Here is a 19893-nt window from a genome sequence, read left to right on the forward strand (position 1 = left end):
GCCATGGACCATTAACAGAGCTATGATCATGGGCAGGACTACAAAGGGACATGACATCATACAAAAAACTAAATACAAGCTAAAAAAATACACCATCAAACCACAACACGGAAACATAAGATAATTTTATCTTTTGTTCTGTTTTAAACCGTTACCTCAAAAATAATATCACCACAGCTGTTGCATGGCAGACAGGGCCCTTTGATAGTCAGTATGTCTTTTTGTTGGGACTGAAAAATGTATATTTAAAAAAGGGTGTCAGATTTATTTCACATGTCCTCCAGGGGGAGCCTGTACTACTGAAAAATCTCCTACAGTTAATGAACAAAACAAGTAAGGAAAGTTGGAAATGTGGTACTTCTCCCATAGACAGAACCAAATAGTTATGTACAAAAACGCATTACCAGTATTCAGTTCAAATAAACCTCACTCCTAAATAGTCACAGAGAGATAAGAGCTACTTCTTATATATGCATAACTCAAAAGACACAAGGCCAATATCTATAGGAGAAGCATGTGAACACCCAGCTGAAAATAGAGCGGTGTCCGTCACATGCTAAATTAGTCTATCTCCTATGTGCCCTAACATAAATAGCTTAAAAAGAATTCAAGGTTCAAGACACTGCACAGCTGTTTTCACCTCACTGGCTGATGGCTAAATCTTTAATGACGTTTAGATTTGGGCTACAACAACAAATTGACTTACTATAATATAACAGCATTACATCACATTTGTGCATTTTGCTATTTACAATGCATTATGTGCAGTATATTATTTGATCAGGTTGTGCATTAAAAATCAAACCGATACTCTTGGTTTTAGAGTACTTCATTCAGTGTTTATGCTGTTCTTGATGTCATTATTATTTGTTGCGAATATAATAGGTAAAAGTATTAAAATCCATAAAACAATCATATAATTTTATAACATTAACTCTAGAATGCATGAAACAAAAAACAACACAAATGCATGGAGAGGGTCAAAATGGCCTACATTGGACTTGACTTTCGTTTTCTCATACAGCTCTTAAAAGGACTGGTGTCCTATTAAATAATTAAAAGTACTGATGAAACATAAATGTTTAAATATCAGTCATGTTTATTCGTTCTCTTTCCTATATGTACATTAAAAAATATGACATTTATTATTTTTTAAAATACTGTTTAAGCTATTATTATATTATATTATACTCGTCACATTTCACTGCACACTTATATAAATCACACATTTATGACCATAACTATTTATAATGAAAAGTTGTGTGTATAGACAGGTGTGTCTTAAGTTGTTTTTTAAGGTTGTGGTTGTCTCAGCTGATCAGGTGGAGGCATCTCTCATAATTCACTAAACAGCAGATAAACATTTTTTGTTTTATAATTTGCTTTTATACATTTTTCACAATTATTTATTAATATTGTTTAAAAGTACAGAATTTTTAGAAAAAAATTACTTAAAATAACTGCAGGATAGGCCCGGCCTAGACAAATAAAACAAATTTCAGACCTGGTACTGACATGCTGAAAATCAACTGATGTGAGTGCACAACCAACTTTCCCCTTTAAAACCATTCCTGTGATGATGGAGATGATAATGTTTTGTTTTGAGATTTTTTCACCTATATTTATGCAGAATGCAAATCTGCCTTCTGAAGAATGAAGCATTTAGGGTTTTTAAACTGATAGCACCTTCCTCTTTCATATTCAATTAAAAAACCTTAGAAAAACTCAAGACTTCCGTTATATCTTATGGTGCCACACCTTTATATAAATGTAACCAAGATTTTAGCATACACACCTACTAAGTGGCCAAATATTAATTTGATTTTGATTGGGTTCTGATTATTTAATAATAATAATAAAATGGCTACATGTATATCCTTGTCAATAAGATGTTTAGTCCAAACGTGATTTATTCCAACTGTGACAACTTACCCCAACCATTCTAAAAGCATGTCACAATGAACTCATCATTTAGTGCACACTATACAAAGAATTAACAGTATACAGTTCAGAAGAACACCTCATAACATTTAACAACTATTAGTGAAATATTAAGTACAGTAGGTAAACAGGTTGGACAAGTGCATCTAGATGACTGCCTCAGCATTTCTTGGGTATCTTAAACCCATATAAACGATGTCAAATCAACATATATTTTTATGTTACTTTAATAAACAATTTAAACTTGTTTTTATAAGTTCTGTCAACTTATCACAAGTCAAAACTTAAATAGGTTAAATTCACTGCTAGACCAAGTTGTTTTAACCTCATGATGCATTTTTTTTAGTGTGTAATGTACATTTTGTGGAAAATGTGTGCAAGTTGTAGTCTCAAACCAATAGATGACCTCTTATGCAGATTTAATGGAAAATGCTTTACCTGATTTTGTTTAAAAAAAAAATACAGATTATTGTTTAATCATTAATTTTATTTTTCAGGTTTTTTTCTCTTCCTTTCTGAACAGTGTACATATTTGTATCTATTACTGATTTATACAATATAAAGTAGTATAGGCTCTACACATGCATGCCACTGACTTTATTCTAGACACAGTTGTAATACATCGACAGATCAATATAACAATACAATGTCTGTATAATTATAAAGTTACACTGAAACTACAAAACACAAAAACACACATACATGACATGTATAAAAATGGCTTATGTGTGTAGATAAGGACGTATTATAACCACTACAAATCAAGATATTGAAGCAGTTGGATTATCTGTGTATTATTTGCAATGCACACCTGCACCAGTAAGATATAAACTTTATATGCTGATGGAGAGTTGTCATCCATTCTTCAATTGACTTATTATGTGTAAAATCACCAGTCGAAAGAGTTAAAAAACTGCAGTACTGCAACAGATCATTTATAATATGCCTGACTTCTCCCTCCTAAAGATAAAAGTTCTTAAATGGCTGTTTGTCAGTGTGCAAGATCCTATAACATCCATGAAACATCAGAAAGGTTCTTCATAGTGAAAAAAGGCTCTAGGGTAGTTAGGTAGAAACTGGTTTGGTGATACACTAAATACTGTCTAAAAAATACCCGATATCGATTTAATCTTGGTAGAAATTGGCAGAACAGTAATATCACAATCACAGTCACGCTGTTATTCACTATATCAGTATGACTTCAATGGCCTGCAGCCTTGGGCCGAATTACAAATATGCTGATATAGAGTCTATGACTAGCTTGTCATATTGCTTCATAACTTAACAAGATAAGAAAAATGTTCATTCTATGGCATCTCTGCAAAACCCAATTTTGGCATCTTTGTTTTTGCAGTGTGTGTACTGTAAAACCCTGAATCTAAATAACTGCAGTTTTATTTGTTCAAGCCTATGAAGAAAATTACAGAATTGATTCCAATACATGTTAACCGACTTTAACGTTCTAACTTTATCTTCTGAATGGGTACTCTAAATACTTTCAGCCTGTAAGTGATTTCTTTGCCTTATCCAACCAAAACATACACATTACTTTTCAGGTAAACATGATTACTATATAACATAATTCTAAAATACATAGACATGTGTATAAGGTTGTATGTGACTATTATATAGCAAAAAAAAATAAAGAACAAAAACACTTGACAAACAAATGTCAGCTGCTTCTGTGTCAGTGATTTGTATTTTTCTATGCCATGATCTTTTAAAAGGCACCCAGTCAACAGGCACTTATGGTACGATGCCTGTCATTGTAAATTTTGCAATACAAAATGACCATGAACATTCCTTTGACTGGAGCGGCAGCTGTATGTAGTTTTTGGTTACTTAAACTTTAAGTTCCTCCCTAAGTTACTAATTGGAAACATGCTTAAGAAAACACAGTATTGCGCTGGTTAGAGTCTCCAACTTTTTCAAAGAACATGAAATCCTATGAGAGAAAAAACAAAGACTGAGTCAGTGGAGATATATAGTAGAAAAGACTGTTTTAGTGTATCTGATTTGTGGGACATAATATATCAACAAAATACACTTTACTTTTTAAAGAAAACGTTTAAAGGGCATGGAATGTGTCTGTGAAGTTTCAGCTAAAAAATACCCCACATATAATTTGTTTTAGCATGTCCAAAATGCTTATTGGTAAAATTAACCAGTCAGTGAGTGTCCATGGGCGGGGCTTTATCAGTGTAATGTCACATTAACAAGGGAATCAAAACGGCAAGCATTTTCATCCATTTAAACAGCTCTGAGTGCAGTTCCTCGAGTTATCTAAACTACTTTACAAGTAAAGTATTGTTACACAGTTGAAATTACACATAATAGTTTAAAAACATGGTAAAAAGAGTTGAAGTGTGCTATTAACTGAATACTTACAATAAGGAAACAGGCACCCATAAGTACAGCCTTCATCTTCACATCCATGTCTAAAGGAAACTTGATGCCAAAGTTGTCAGTGTCAGTGAAGACCTCCTTTAACAGTCCGCTCCACTGCTTACTGATTCGGCCAATAGACTTCCCACCATCCTTGCCTTTTAGCTAAATAAAGCAATAAAGCCTATAGTGAAAAACTAGGACAATGTCATGTTTGCACGTACTGCATAAAAGGTGTTGAGTCCTGATTCTGGGGGTTGCCATCCTTTAGTGTTGCATCTCTGTCTCCATTTATTTAGCCTTTCATCCACACCAACTCTCCCAAGCAGACAGATGTAACAATGCAGTTTTCATGGAGATATTGGAAAACAATGTGCATTTGTATAGTCGTGATACAGTCATGTGATCCATTTAACACAAAACAATCAGGTTGACAGCCCAAGATGTACCAGTGCCGGCTATCCACATTGAAAGCATTGTCACACAGTAAGCCAGTGAGGGTATTTAAAAGAAAAATTTGCCCAAACATAAAGTGCCATTCCAGATGTACAGTGAGGAAAATAAGTATTTGAACACTGGTCTATCAGCTAGAAATCTGACACTCAAAAACCTGTTAGACTGCCTTTAAAATGTCCACTTCCACTCCATTAATTGTCCTAAATTAGATGCCCCTGTTTGAGGTTGTTAGCTGCATAAAGACACCTGTCCACCCCATACAATCAGTAAGAGTCCAACTATTACCAAAGAGCTGTTCAAAGAAACTAGAGACAAAATTGTACACCTCCCCAAGGCTGGAAAGGCTACGAGACAATTGCAAAGCATCTTGGTGAAAAAAGGTCCACTGTTGAAGCAATCATTAGAAAATGGAAACATGACTGTCAATCTCCATCGGACTGGGCTCCATGCAAGATCTCACCTAGTGGGCTCTCAATGATCCTAAAAAGGTGAAAATCAGCCCAGAACTACACAGGAGGAGCTGGTCTATGACCTGAAAAGAGCTGAGACCACCTTTTTCAAGGTTACTATTGGTAATACACTAAGACATCATGGTTTGAAATCATGCATAAGCAGGTTCCCCTTCTTAAACCAGCACATGTCCAGGCCCGTCTTAAAGGTAGGGTAACAGATTTGATCCTGAAACATTTTTAGTTATGCTGGTTAAAAGTCTCCTCGCATCCTGATAGAAATCACTGTGTTAAGTTGTTTAAATGTATTTGTAAAAATTTATGTCATCTGTGAAAGGCGTAGGACCAAAAAATGTTCAACAAATCATAGATTTCGGTCCGAACGGACGTTTCCTTTTATGTCCCTCATACGTAAGCGTAATTTGAATTCCCACCGCGCAGCGAGTCCACGCAGATACCATACGTCATCGGCGCGTTCACGTGCGCTCTGTCTGTAAACAGCGAGAACACCAAACTTTTCTGCTGAATTGACAACCTACACAGGAGCAACAAAACTAAATGCATCTTTTATAACAACAACAGCAAAAACTTCCTGGATCAGCAAGAGCAAAAATCCAAATTAACATCAGTAACTTTAGTGCTTTACCACGAGATGAAAACAGCTGCAGGAGGCAAAGGGTCTGAAAGGGTCGTTGCACTGTTTATTTTGGTAAGGTAGGTACGCGATATGTTTGTATTGAGATGGATTCAGATATTATACTTTGATGAAACTTTGTGTTGCTTATGAAATTTGTGTTCGTTTACAGATTAGCATAACGATATAGTTACTACGTCTACACAACCGAACGTGTGCTTAAACTAATTCTGATGTAAACCAGTTGTTTATGTTGGTTATTTTGGAAGTGTTATTCACTTTGTACTGCAAAGTTTTCTCACTGGTGAATGAGACATGAGACGTGACCGTCTGATCTGTGCGTGTTCATGTGTTTGGAAAGAGGCGTGACTTTGGAGAGCGATTTGACTTGAGGGTGGGATCGCAATTTCATTGCTAGGCGGCTACCGTTAGCATTTTTCAAAATGTGTTACCCTACCTTTAAGTTTGCCAATGACCATTTGGATGATCCAGGGGAGTCATGGGAGAAAGTCATGTGGTCAGATGAGACCAAAATAGAACTTTTTGGTCATAATTTCACTATTCCTCCATTTGGAGGAAGAAGAATGATGAGTACCATCCCAAGAACAACATCCCTACTGTGAAGCATGAGGGTGGTAGCATCATGCCTTGGGGGTGTTTTTCTGCACATGGGACAGGGCGACTGCACTGTATTAAGGAGAGGATGACCGGGGCCATGTATTGCGAGATTTTGGGGAACAACCTCCTTCCCTCAGTTAGAGCATTGAAGATGGATTGAGGCTGGGTCTTCCAACATGACAATGACCCAAAGCACACAGCTAGGATAACCAAGGAGTGGGTCTGTGAGAAGCATATCAAGGTTCTGGCGTGGCCTAGCCAGTCTCCAGACCTAAACCCAATAGAGAATCTTTGGAGGGAGTTCAAAGTCTGTGTTTCTCAGAGAAGATCTGTGTGGAGGAGTTGGCCAAAATCCCTCCTGCAGTGTGTGCAAACCTGGTGAAAAACTACAAGAAGTACGTTTGACCTCTGTAAAGGCTACTGTACCACATATTAACATTGATTTTCTCAGGCTTTCAAATACTTATTTGCAGCTGTATCATATAAATAAATAGTTAAAAAATCATACATTGTGTTTTTCTGGATTTTTTTTTAGATTATGTCTCTCACAGTGGACATGCACCTACGATGACAATTTCAGACCCCTCCATGATTTCTAATTGGGAGAACTTGCAAAACAGCAGGGTGTTCAAATACTTATTTTCCTCACTGTATATATAAAATAAAAAAGAATAAGAAATAAAATACTGCTGCAAAGTTCTCCACTAAATAAAATACTCTCAGTCTCAAACCAATATCACATAATAAAATGTAATGACAAATATTAATAAATAACTATGGATTACAGTGCAGCATTACCAATCCCAGCTTGTAGGCCTGCTCATATTAAAAAATATATATACTTTTTGAAAGTGTAAAGTACAGAATGAACAGTTTAAATTTTTAGACCTGCTCAGATTTTTAAGAAGTCTTTTCTGACGTATTTCACCGGGAAACCAAAGTGTTCCCAAACAGGAGACCTTAATGATATGGGTGACTCTTCAAGCTCCGTCCATACTGTCTATGGGCTTGTCTGGATTGGCCATGACGCTAAACAGCAAGCGTGCAGTCTATGTTGTGTGATTATTTTTCCCCCAAACCACTTCAGTGGAAATCCCGCCCTGCAGTCGATTTCTTTGATTTAGGTAACAGTGATCATCTGTAAAGGGATTGACATATTGACATGACCAATGAAAACTTTAGAATCAGCTGCAGGGCGGGATTTGCGCTGAACGCGGAGACTTCTGCCACTTAATATGTTTTTGTGGAAACACGAAAATTGACCTGTTTCGCACACAAAAGATTGCATTCGGTGCACATGTGCACTGTGCCGAAAGCCCTGTACCGAAACGGTCCAGTACGAATACACGTACCGTTTCACCCCTATAATGTAATGTATAGATATTTAGAATATTTTTCTGTATGACACATCTGAAAGTCCTGAAACCTGTGCTCTCAGTTTAAAAAAAAGTTACCTCAAAGTTCACGTCACCACAGCAGTTACAGGCCAAGCAGGGCCCCTCGAGCTTCATCAATGTCTCCTTGTTTGCTCCCTGAATTGAGAATTTTGGGTAGCACGGGTGCCAGTCCTGTTTTACATATCCTATGGTCGTTCCTGGGGGCGCCTGCACCTCGAGCTGAAGGTGAAATGTTTAAATAAGTCTTAGTGACAGATGGTTCAGAAGAATAGACAGAGGTATTTTTTTGTTGTTGTGGGAATTAGCTCTTTTCTGTTTATATGCATAAAAAATCTATAGTATAATGTCTAGTGATGCACACATTGCCTTCTGAGCCAACTGATGTGTGTACATAAACAGCATAATTAAAGCTGGTAAGTAAAGAATACAAGACTCCATTACCTCCTTATACTATTTATAACTCAGATTATTTTCTTCTTTTATCTTTACATTAGCATTGATAATTGATACGACATGTAGTTATACCTCTTGCAGGCAGCAGGGGCACCAACAGGTGGCACAGCGGAAAGGTCGGATGAGCCGTATGACCTCTCGGTCACTATTATCTTTGATCTTCATGTCAAAGCTGCGCAGTGCACCACAGCAGTTACGCGTGCAGCAGTCATTTTTCTCTTTGGCAGAGTAGATCTTCTGGCCCAGGCTGTTCTTGATCTCATACTGGTTATTGGTTTCAAAGCCAATGAATGCTGTCGAGGACAGAGAAATATGCAGAAAAGTTTGATCACATTTTCTAATTTTCTGTCATGTTTCATTCAGAGCTTTAATAAACAATGTAAAAGTAAATATTTTCTCTTTGTGTTGAACTTAAACCTAAAAACTAATAAAGTCTCACCTTCTAATAACTCCACTTTCTGGTGAATAAGGATCTGATCAATCTGAAACACACAGATTATATAAATAAAATAAAAAACCATATATACAAGTTGGCCATCACAATACAAGCGAGGGTGAGCTAAGCGCACCTGAGTGAGGTACTCCAGACCAGGTGGCACTCCAGTGGGCACTGACACAGGTGCAGGTGCAGGTGCAGGGGCAGGAGCTGGAGAAAGTCGTGAGAAAAATCATCAGTCAGCAATAAACATATTGCATTGCGTTTACAGTACAAAACTTTTTAAAGTCCTATGAAATCCACAAATTAGCATATTAGTTTAATATTTTAAATGACTATCTGGCAATTTAATTTAAGCGGCACACATGAGCTAAAATTAAAACTAATTATTACAGTGCTATCTGGAATACTCGTTTCTAATTGGTTGCCATTTCAAGTCAATATTTTGGTTTCATATATTTACGTGTGGCAAGTAGTTGTGTAATATGTGGGCTAGTGAGATCACAAATGATACCAAGGGGCAGTTGAATGGATTATTCTGATTGGTTGATAAATGTTCCACGAATATGGATTATTTTTCAATAACCCCACACCTGAAAAAATAATAAAATAACCACCAGAGCAATGTCTGTGGTAACCGTGGTATAAGCAAAATAACTGACTCCGATCCTTTGAATTATTTGAAAATAATGCTCTGCTTTGCGTCGTGCCACATTACCACCTTGGTTGTGCATTATTTTCAAATAATTCAACAGCCCATCGTTAATTATTCCTTAAATAAATCCCGGCAGATAAAAATATAGACATATATTTTAAGAACACTATCCCTTTAGATAAATATTTTTTACTAAAGTTTAGTTTAGTTTATTTATTTATTTATTAAGCACATTTTAAAACAGCGCTTAAAACTAAAGAGCTGTTCAAATTATATAAAACAAACCATTAAATAAAATACTTCTTCATAGAGGATTTAAACATAGTGATTTAGGGGGAAGAAGAAAATTCAGGAAAAGGGAGCCTAGGAGCAGATATTGAGAAAGCCTGATCACCTTTGACTTTAAAACATGAACGAGAGACTAAAAGCAGTAATTGACTAGAAGATCGAAGAGATCTTAATGCAGCACTTAGGCCAAGTGGACAAAAAGCTTTTAAAACTAATAGGAAAATGTTTAAATCAATCTGGAAATGAATGGGCAGCCAGAGAAGAGACAACCAATGGAGGAATGTGCTCACGTTTACTGATACCATTCATAGTCTGGCTGACACATTTTATATCATTTACAAATAATCTGGAGCAGTTCAATGCAATACCAGACAGAGGGAATAACAGTAGTCCACCTTTGATGTTATAATGCATAAGTAATCTTTTTTAAAAGACCCTTGATTTTAGTATTAGACCCAACACAGGATCTAGACGCACACTAAAATATTTATTTATATTTCTCTATATGTTTACCTCCATATGGTTGTCCATGAGGCAATGGTGAACTAGCTGGACCAGGCTGATACATGACCGGCTGATCTGGAACTGAATGATACCCTACTTGAAATCCAGGTGGTGGGGCAGCCTGCCCAGGATCTCCATAGCCTCCCATGGGATAAGGGGGCATGTACTGTCCTCCTTGCTGGGGCATGGGATATGGAGGTTGGTTTGGCGATGGATAGCCTGATAAATAAAATACAAAAAGTGAGCAATCTTTCTATAATCAAATAATAAAGAAGTATAAACCATAATATACTACGCTCTTAAGAAAGGATGTGTTAATTTCTGACACTTTTTGTGTTATGTTTGTGTAATTTTAACACATTGTGTGTCATTTTGTGTTGATTTTGTGTTAAAATAAATCACAAGCTGTGTTAAAAGTAACACAAAAAGTGTTGTTTTAATAATAACACATATGTGTGAATTCTGGGACAATGCATTTGGTGTGTTGTCCCTAAACTAACACTGATGTGTTGTTTTCAACACATCTGTTCTAAGAGTGTCACTGATTTTGCATACATCATAATACAGTAACTTTAGATCATGGCTTTAAGTCAGAACATTAGACACTCTGTGGTTTATTTTCATGGTTATTTGTCTATTTATTATGAGTCAGAATTTTGAACTTTAAATCAGAGTCGTCTGATGAAATTTGTTAATCAAATGCATCAAACTTTTCCGCAAACTAGTCCACGCCATTAAAATTCCTCCACCATACCTCATCAGGGGGATTGCGTGCAGTGTATTGTGAACTAATTGTAACCCAAACATAATTTTGTATTACAAAAGCTTATTATATCCATTACTGTTAGTGTTAACAGTAGTTATCTCTATGGAAAATCATGGAGTCTTAAAACTAAAACTCTTTTGAAGAGAGTGCGTGACCCTGCTTGACCAATCACATTTTCCATAGACACACCCACACCAGCACTGTGGGATATCAAAGACAGTGAATGATGCATTTATGCTGCTTTAAAAATATATATATATATCATAGGAGGGTATCTCAGGAGACAGGAAGTGATGTCGGACATGCCTTGAAGCATTTTTATCTTAGCATCAAGACTGCATTTTTCAGCTTTCAGACACAGTCTATGAATGAATTCAGATTCTATTTCCTTGTTGTAAAGATTTGACCAGTGCACCTTTAAAGTCCAATATTATATGTATTCTCAGTTTGTTTACACTCATAGATTGTAAAAAAAGATGGACGACACAACGCCATCTCCCTTCATTGTAATGAACTGAACGTGAAATAAAATGTATGTCGATAGGCCCAATGATCAAACTTCCGCCCAAACGCCTGCGTCCCCAATTCAATCTCAGTTGACTGCCTTGCTAAAACAAGGTAAGTTAAATACAACTCATTTGGTTGGTGTGAAATAACAGAGAAATCGAATATTAATAGTTAGTTATCTTCAATCCTTCCTCGAAGCTGCAAGATACCTTAAAGGACCAAAACTATCTTTCGGAAATTTTATTGAAGTGTAATTTATCTTCTATTCTGACCCGAGTCCTGTTCGTTTGCATGGAGTTATGGGGAGTTATGGGTTTATGAATTGTAACGCATTCAGCAACAAGGGGGAACAAAGAGCCAGCAGCAGCTTCAATTTTCAGGATGTGTGAGCCACATCCGGTCACACAACAGAAAAATGTTTTATATTAACCACCAACTCTAATTTGAATGACAAAAAAACGCCAAGTAAATAAAAAACTGATTAAAATCTTGAAAAAATAAGCAGGATTCTTTGCTCTCAAATGCTGGGGACATCTACGCTGTCAGCCCTAAAAACATGCCTCCTCGCAGGAAAGCTGCAGTCTTGCTCAACTTTTAAATAAATAATTCTACAACCTGAACGGATGCTTGCGATTGTGTTAGGGGCGGGGCCATGCTCTGTGGCTCCAGTGCATCATCGAGCCACTGTTTTAGCCCCACCCAAATAATAATGAACACAGAAATGGACAGTATATCCTTAACCATACTGGCACATTCAGCCATAATTATATTTTCAAGACGAGACAACCGGACACAAGGGAGACACGGTCTATTCAGTACTCATAGCATTAGGCAAAGAGAATAGTCCTTTTCTTTGGGAGCAGGCTGAAGACATTCCTGTTTATCAGCACAAAGGTCTTTACAACAGATTTGTGGATATTCTGTTATGGGGAGAGAGTCCCAGTGCAAGGTAAATCTATCTATCAGCTTATGTGAAAAATAAAACAAAATCACAAAAAAATGTCCCTGTTAAGCATGAATTTGATCAATCAAAGAACCAAGTATATACGTTCATTTATTGATCATAATCCTAGAATTCCCGAGCATCAACACAGAGGAGTTATTCAAGAGACACTTGACCTACAGTGCATGTAGGATTATTTTCCCTAATTTTATGTGCTTTATTCATGATACCTTCCTGCTGAAGTTGTAAAGCTTACTAATGAATGATGCATGTATGCAATGTTTGAAGAAAGGGAAAAGCACTTTTCAACATCCATCATCTTCTGTCCTTTCATTCACTGGGTGCTTGCCATGATGCTCAGATAATCCGGTATTTTCCGTGGCTTGGTCAACTTTGTTGCAAAGTACTGGTCTGTGATTAGGCAATTTTACCATGTGTGCGCGCGTCAGATCGGGTTAAACAAAGTGTAATGGAAGAGCGCAAGATCAATCGCCAGAACAAAAACTGTAACAAGACGTCTATCCGAGGTAATCTATAATATAGAGTAGTATAATAAAGAGTAGTATCTTGCTAAATACAAGACAGTAGTTTAAATTAAATTCATATTTTTATATGTTTGTTGCTATTTTAACCGTAATCGTATTTTGTGATTTGATCATATTTGCCTGTTCACCACAAGGTTAGCATGTTTTATCGCCTCAGCTGCCTGTCACTGCGAGATCATTCATCCTGCTTCATGTGATGTTAAACATGAAACAATTATTATCATTAAAACTTGAAATGAAAAACATGTTTCAAAAAAACATGTTTCAAATTTGATTTTGAAACTGTAGTATGGTTATTACAGCCTGGGTCACATATAAAAAAATTGTCATAACTGTGCTGCTTTTTCTTACATATTTAGACATTTGTACCCATTTATAATTGAACTATTGTTAGAAAAGGGCTGGATGAATGAATACAGTGTGGATACCTGTCTATTATAGACAGATGTATAAACAATATCCACTTCAAGTATATAGTTAAAATAGTATTGAAATATTTGCCTGCAAACTTAATTTTTAGCAAGTGTTACAACTAACTCCCTGCCTGTTACAATTGACCCCACCTATGGGGTAAGTTGTAACGTTTGTACTTCTGTCACGTTTGGTGTAATTGTCCAAGAATGCTAAGTACTAGAAACAAACTTCAAATGTTCATTTGGAGCAGAGATGTGTGTGTTGCTTGTTTGAAATTATAACTTATCAAACTCAAATATTTTTTGAATGATTGAGCCAAAACCAAAAAGGTAGGTTGTGCCCCACTCTCCCCTACATATAACCACTAATGTCCGTCTGCGACTTGTGTTTTTTACTTTTTTACTGTGTATTTATTTAACATTTATTTACCCATGAATCATTTAAATGAGATTAAAATCTTTTACAACTGCATTCAGTAAAAATAGCGCTACAGGTGGTACACAAACGTTTAATTAATCTTGTTCTCTGCAACAAGTCCTGCCTCCGTATCTCAAGTCGCTAAAAGGATTGGCTTTGCCTTTCTCGAGTCCTGTCTCTTTAATCTACGTCACTTTATGATTGGCTACGTCAGACTCGCTGTCTGACGTAGGCTGCATTTGGAAGTATGAAGTGCCTAAGCTCTGTCAACAAGACGCGATGTGCATCATGTCATGATTACAGGGCTCCAGACTAACTTTTTTCACTGTAAATCAACATGCTATCCAAATATTCACATTTCTACTAATTTCCACTGTATTACTAATAAATACTTTAATGATAGATGCAGAAATTACAATGTGCTGTTTTCAAATTCAGTGTCACATCACAAAAAAAAGGTCAAATTTACTGGTCGCACATGTGCAACTGGATGTAAAATTCAGTGGCACACTCTCAAATTTTGGTGTCAAAATGCCCCCATTTGGTGGCAGTCTGGAGCCCTGGATTATGCAGGCTACCGTTGATGAGGATGAAAACACTTTTATACCAACAATTTAATGCACAAAATACGTGACAAGATGTGTCACATATTGATTCAGGGACAGTGTTTTCTCCCAATACATGACAATACTATATTAAACGGATGAGTTGCAAATTTAAACAGTGTATGTCTGGACTTGTTTACAGTATATGTACAGTAAAGTGCACACTGAGCTATCTGTAGTAGTTAGCAATACACCCACATTATACTCAAATTTACAGATTCATAGTACTTTTATTTCATGCTTTAATAGTTGACTTTAACTGTAACATTTTCGGCATTTAAGCTAAGCATTATGATATTCATCACCTGATAAATGGCTATTTACAGTCCTGCATTACCACAGTAAATGTTTGATTTTAAGTTTGTTTGTTTGTTTGCCCCCCCCCCCCCAATTTTTTAGCACCAGCCGTCACAGAGTCATGCTTTAGAAAAATGACTTACACGTGAACATAAATCAGAAGTTAGTGTGTTTCACTCACTCACTCCCTTTCTTATGAAATAGCTGACAGTTCAGTCAGTATGGGAGTATTTTAAAGTTAAATGTCATCTGATTCCTAATACATCCCCTCCCATTGTTGTAATAGTTCTTTATCTATGATCATTAAATGTGAGGTGCATAATGGTCAGCTGTATTCATAGTTTTGGGTGGTAAAGAAAACATTTTAAGTAAAGACAAGATGACAGAACAGATTTGTAGTAAAACATTGGCATAATGAACCACAAGATGCTATAATTGCACATCCAGTGGAAATCAGTGAAAGTGAAACACTACCGCTATGTCTTTATTTCTTGTTGAACTCTAGGGAAAGTTTATATTTCACCAAAAGACACACCATTAAAAACCATTGGCCATTAAAACATACAATATATCAAACTGTCAATTACATCTAATTCTTACATTAATAGACTATTACTGCTGGAAATCTAGAGCATGCAATTTGTGTGAATCGTACATCTTTGTATATATCTGTTGCACCACATCTAAAACACAAAATACACAAACATCCGATGTTTTTTGTTCAAGGAAATGTAAAGAATAGCGTTACCTGGTCCAGACATGTTGAAGCAAGAATGTGTTTTTATGGCCTCCTCTCAGTCCGGAGCGAGTCACTATGTGGGCGAAGAAAATGTAAAGAGATTTTGTAAGTGGAAACAGGTTAAACAGGGCCGAAAGTGATAAAGTCCAGTTTCAAATAAAAATCAGTTTACATTAAAACGCGAACGAACACGCGAAACCAACTGGAAAACGGTTTAAAACAGATCTCAATACTGAAATCGGTGAACAATGTGCGTGCCAAGCCACCGTAACTTGTTTAGTATGAAAACATGAAACGATGAAGGCGTGACGTCACACAAGTGTGGGTGTGGCGACGGCTATGGGTTTTAGTGTTTCATACGATAGTCAAGGACAATGTCACACGACAACGTGCAAATGTGAGAATAAATAGACGAAGTAAGATAATGAGAAATTTACAGTTTTCAACATCGTGCAATTTCAACAAGCGTGCACAAAAGAATTATTAAATAGAAAAACACACATATTAAAATTTAGCGATATGCAAAATACATCTAAATAATACTATTTTGATGGCTGCTATTACTGGAAGGTGGTAAGTAATCGACAAACATGACTTAATAAAGGATTATTGCATATTTTCTTGACTCAGGCACTATACAGTTCGGTAACAAATTATCTATTGCCTACAGATATAACACTAAATGCTGCAAATAACCATTTGTTTTGCATAGCCGTAACTTCTAAAAGCAACGCAAATACATAAAGAAAACTCACATTTATCTCAGATCCTCAGGCTTGACGAGCTGCAACACAAACAAGCCTTAAGGAAGAAAGCAATTCCTTGTTTTAGATTGGCCCACCTACCTTTTATACTTTCGCTTTACACTTCCGAGTGTAAAATAAATGTTAACTGTTTGTAGCGATCGTTTAGTTTAGTGGTTCCCAAACTTTTTCAGCGTGCTGCCCCCCTTGTGTACAGTGCATTTTTTCGCGGCCCCCCGAAGGAAAATTTATGACAAAAAGAGTTTTAAAATGTAATATTTTAATTAAACAGAACATATAAAATTATACCTAGTAGTGCTGTTGGTTAGTTGGCTTATTATTTTTTAGGTTTAATTACACAGAATTCATGATAAATGAATGTATTTTATAAAATATCATAAAACTGGAGCCCCCCTGGCACCATCTCGCGGCCCCCCTGGGGGCCCCGGCCCCCAGTTTGAAAACCACTGAAAATCTCCTCCCCTTTCTGACGCATTTACTGTAGCCACAAGACTCCTATTAAGCAACAATGGGTTAAAAAAAGGGAAATGTTGCATTGCAAAACTTTTTGTAAAAAACAGGAATCTGAACAATTATTTTCATCTATACCCCACATATAAACAGGGCATATCCTATTTTATATGTATTTTTTGCTATAATCTCTGACTTCATATCTGGTTCATATCTGAGGACTGTTCCATAAAACAAAATTACGAAATAAGCCAGGCTTATTTAGTTAAATCAGACTTATTGTCAGTCGATTCGGTTCCATTAAGCAAACTTGAAAAAGTCAAGTACAGTTATTTAGTTGTTTTATTTTTATGCTTGTGGTGCATCTTAGTGTTGTCCCTTCAGTCAATGCAAGTTATTTTAAAGATCTACAGTAGCCTACTTGTATCTTTCTCCAGTTGTTAAATTTCCAGTTACAATTTTTTTATATTTAGAAGGCAGCACTTGTTCAATGTCTTTATGTTGTCTGCATTCTGTAGGAACAGAAAATGTAATTATTTCATGTTACTTTTGCAGTAATTTATCAGTAATTTTGGCATTTATCAGTGTTCTGCAAGTATATAAAGAATACAGGAAAGTAGTAACAAAAACATCACAAGGCAGGTCCCTGTGCTGTTGAACTATTTGAGAGCATTGACCACTAGACAATTAGTCTATTAGGAAGGCTGATGTCACCTGCACCCAAAAGGTATATTTTATATTTTTTTGTAATCCTTAAGGTGTCTAGTAAAGGAATTTTGATGTTCCCCACACAAATTATTGCCCTATATGTGATTTTTTTGTACCTTCTTTTGTGGCTGTGCTTGATATTCGGCTGTGAAAAATTAAAATCTACATAGAATCTGAACACTACATCCCACAATCCCACAGACACAATCCACCCCATTTTCTCTTCGTCTTTGGATAATGAATTGATAGATATGATGATTGTCATGATTAGATGATGTATGGTGCATTAAAACTCAAATAAATGCAAAAAAAAAAACAAAAAAAAAAACGGTGATATTGGATCAGTGGAACTCCTCCCCTATGGACCTGTAGGTGTACAGCACGTGTAATAGTAATGGGTCTATAGCATGGGTTTGTGGGAAATGCAGTGCAGGACAAAGTTAGTGTTCGGGGAATGGCTCCCTCTGGTGGCGATTCGGAAGCAGAGCAGGAGTCCATTCATGACAGGACCCTATCGATATATGTTTTCTAACTTTTGTATTTTTACAGTATTTAAGATGTCTAAGAAGTAAATATTGATGATCCCTACTTGAAATAGTGTCACATGTTGCTCCAAATTATTATATTCCATAATAAGGAGTTACTATTCAAACTGTTATTTTGGTATTATATTTATTGGAACAAAACAGAAAAACACTCATATAGTCACATATGTGTATATAGGATATAACAAATCCCCATTAGAATAAACTGAAATAGAAAAAAGTGATTCTAATCAAAGGTCAAAAGGTCAAGGGCAATGAAGTCTACTCATCATATAGCAGGTCATAATCGATCTCCTCCTCCTCGTCTTCCATCAACTCCGTCCATCTCCTCGACTGTTTCCACCAGCAAGACAGTGAGTGAAGTGGGGAGGATAGATCCACAAGACATTTACAATGCTATTTACAATGCATTATGGACAGAATATAATTTGATCAGGTTGTGCATTCCCTTGAAAATCAAACCGACACGTTTGGTTTTAGTTTGGTTTTAGAATACCTCAGTGTTTAATGATGCTGTTCTTGATGTCAGACTGGATGTTGTGAGTAATAAGTTAAAGTATTAAAATGCAATAAAACAATCATATAACTTTTATAACATTATCCCTAGAATTCTAATATATTGCTTATGTTCAAACTAATGGACTCATAATTTAGCACACTACACAAAGACTTAACAGTATACAGTTCAGAAGAATACCTCAGTTCATATTTAACATAAATCCTTTAAAACATTTAACTACCATCTAAAATTTTTATGAAATATTAACAGGGTCATATTATGAGATTTTTTTAAAAGATGTTAAATAAGTATTAGGTGTCCCCAAAGTGCGTATTTTAAGTTTTAGCTCTAAATACTCTACAGATAATTTATTATAGCATGTTAAAATTGCCACCTTGTAGGCCTGAGTAAACATTTGCTATTTTTGGGTGTGTCCTGTAAAATGCAAATGAGCTGATGAAATGCAAACATTGATCGTAATGGTTGTGGTTTGTTGCAATTGAAACTCAATTGTGCTGTCACTTATTTTTTTCTCTCTCAATCTTTCTCTCTGCACTAAATGGCAGTGCTGTGGTTGGATAAGGGCAGATAAAGGGGCGGTATTATTGTAATCGGCCTAGCAACCCACCTCACAAAACAGGCAAAATCTGAACGACCTTATTTTTCACATGCTAGCAAAGAATGGCTACCCAAACAGAGTTACTGGGTTGTTGTTTTTTCCTATTTTCTAGGTTGATAGAAGCACTGGGGACCCAATTATAGCACTTAAACATGGAAAAAGTCATATTTTCATAATATGTCCCCTTTAAGTACAATAGGTTAACAGGTTGGACAAGTGCATCTAGATGACTGCCTCAGCATTTGTTGGGTATCTTAAACAATTACATAAGTACTATACAATGTAAAAAATTATGTCTAATTAACTTATTTTTATGTTACGTTAATAGACAATTTTAACTTGTTTTTAGCAGTTATGTCAACTTATCACAAGTCAAAACTTTAAAAAGTATGTTGAATTAACTTGCAATACCAAGTTGTTTTAACTTCATGATATACTGTCAGAAATAAAGGTACAAAACTGTACCTTTTCTGTCACTGGGGCTGTACCCTTTCAAAAAGTACATGTTTGCACCTAAGGATTTCATTTTAGTACCTCAGAGGTACATACTGGGACTGCAAAGAGAGCTTATTAGTACCTCAAAAATACATATTAGTATCTCAAAGGTACATAAATGCTTACACATCTGTACCTAATGCTCCATACAAATGCCTTCTTAAAGGATGAAGGCAATTGCCCCACTGCCAGCTAGGGTACATATTTTGACTTTTTTCTAACAATGTAGGTCCTTAAGGTATGGTAATCTACCCAAACTTGTATTCTGTTTGTATTCCTGTAAAGTTACCAAATGAAAACTTAGGGTACAGCCCCAGTGACAGAAAAAGTACAGTTTTGAACCTTTATTTCTGACGTTGGTGTG

General features: G+C 36.1%; 1 protein-coding gene across 2 annotated transcripts; it reads right to left on the bottom strand.

Annotated features, from left to right (window-relative positions):
- Nucleotides 1-3649: 3649 nt before the first annotated feature.
- Nucleotides 3650-16298, bottom strand: LOC135730881 (phospholipid scramblase 2-like). 2 transcript variants are annotated; one of them, XM_065248878.1, is made up of 9 exons: nucleotides 16205-16298; nucleotides 15459-15522; nucleotides 10226-10435; nucleotides 8903-8979; nucleotides 8773-8815; nucleotides 8406-8626; nucleotides 7938-8099; nucleotides 4330-4491; nucleotides 3650-3886 (listed from the first exon to the last, which is right to left on the bottom strand). In XM_065248878.1, exons 2-9 carry the CDS (start codon nucleotides 15469-15471, stop codon nucleotides 3827-3829), a joined length of 948 nt encoding a protein of 315 aa, XP_065104950.1. In that variant the 5' UTR covers nucleotides 15472-15522; nucleotides 16205-16298; the 3' UTR covers nucleotides 3650-3826. The 2 variants fall into 2 exon arrangements, with proteins under 2 accessions (XP_065104950.1, XP_065104953.1); XM_065248881.1 differs by lacking the exon at nucleotides 16205-16298 and adding an exon at nucleotides 15622-15771.
- Nucleotides 16299-19893: the final 3595 nt, after the last annotated feature.

Source organism: Paramisgurnus dabryanus, chromosome 2 (genome assembly GCF_030506205.2).
Source record: "Paramisgurnus dabryanus chromosome 2, PD_genome_1.1, whole genome shotgun sequence".
NCBI lineage: Eukaryota > Metazoa > Chordata > Actinopteri > Cypriniformes > Cobitidae > Paramisgurnus > Paramisgurnus dabryanus.

Excerpts from the sequence above, each read along its gene's own strand:
- LOC135730881 (XM_065248878.1), bottom strand. Across the intron at positions 4,492-7,937 it reads GTGGTGACGTGAACTTTGAG|CTAAAAGGCAAGGATGGTGG; the intron begins GTAACTTTTTTT and ends TGCTTTATTTAG. Across the intron at positions 3,887-4,329 it reads TGGGTGCCTGTTTCCTTATT|GATTTCATGTTCTTTGAAAA; the intron begins GTAAGTATTCAG and ends TTTCTCTCATAG.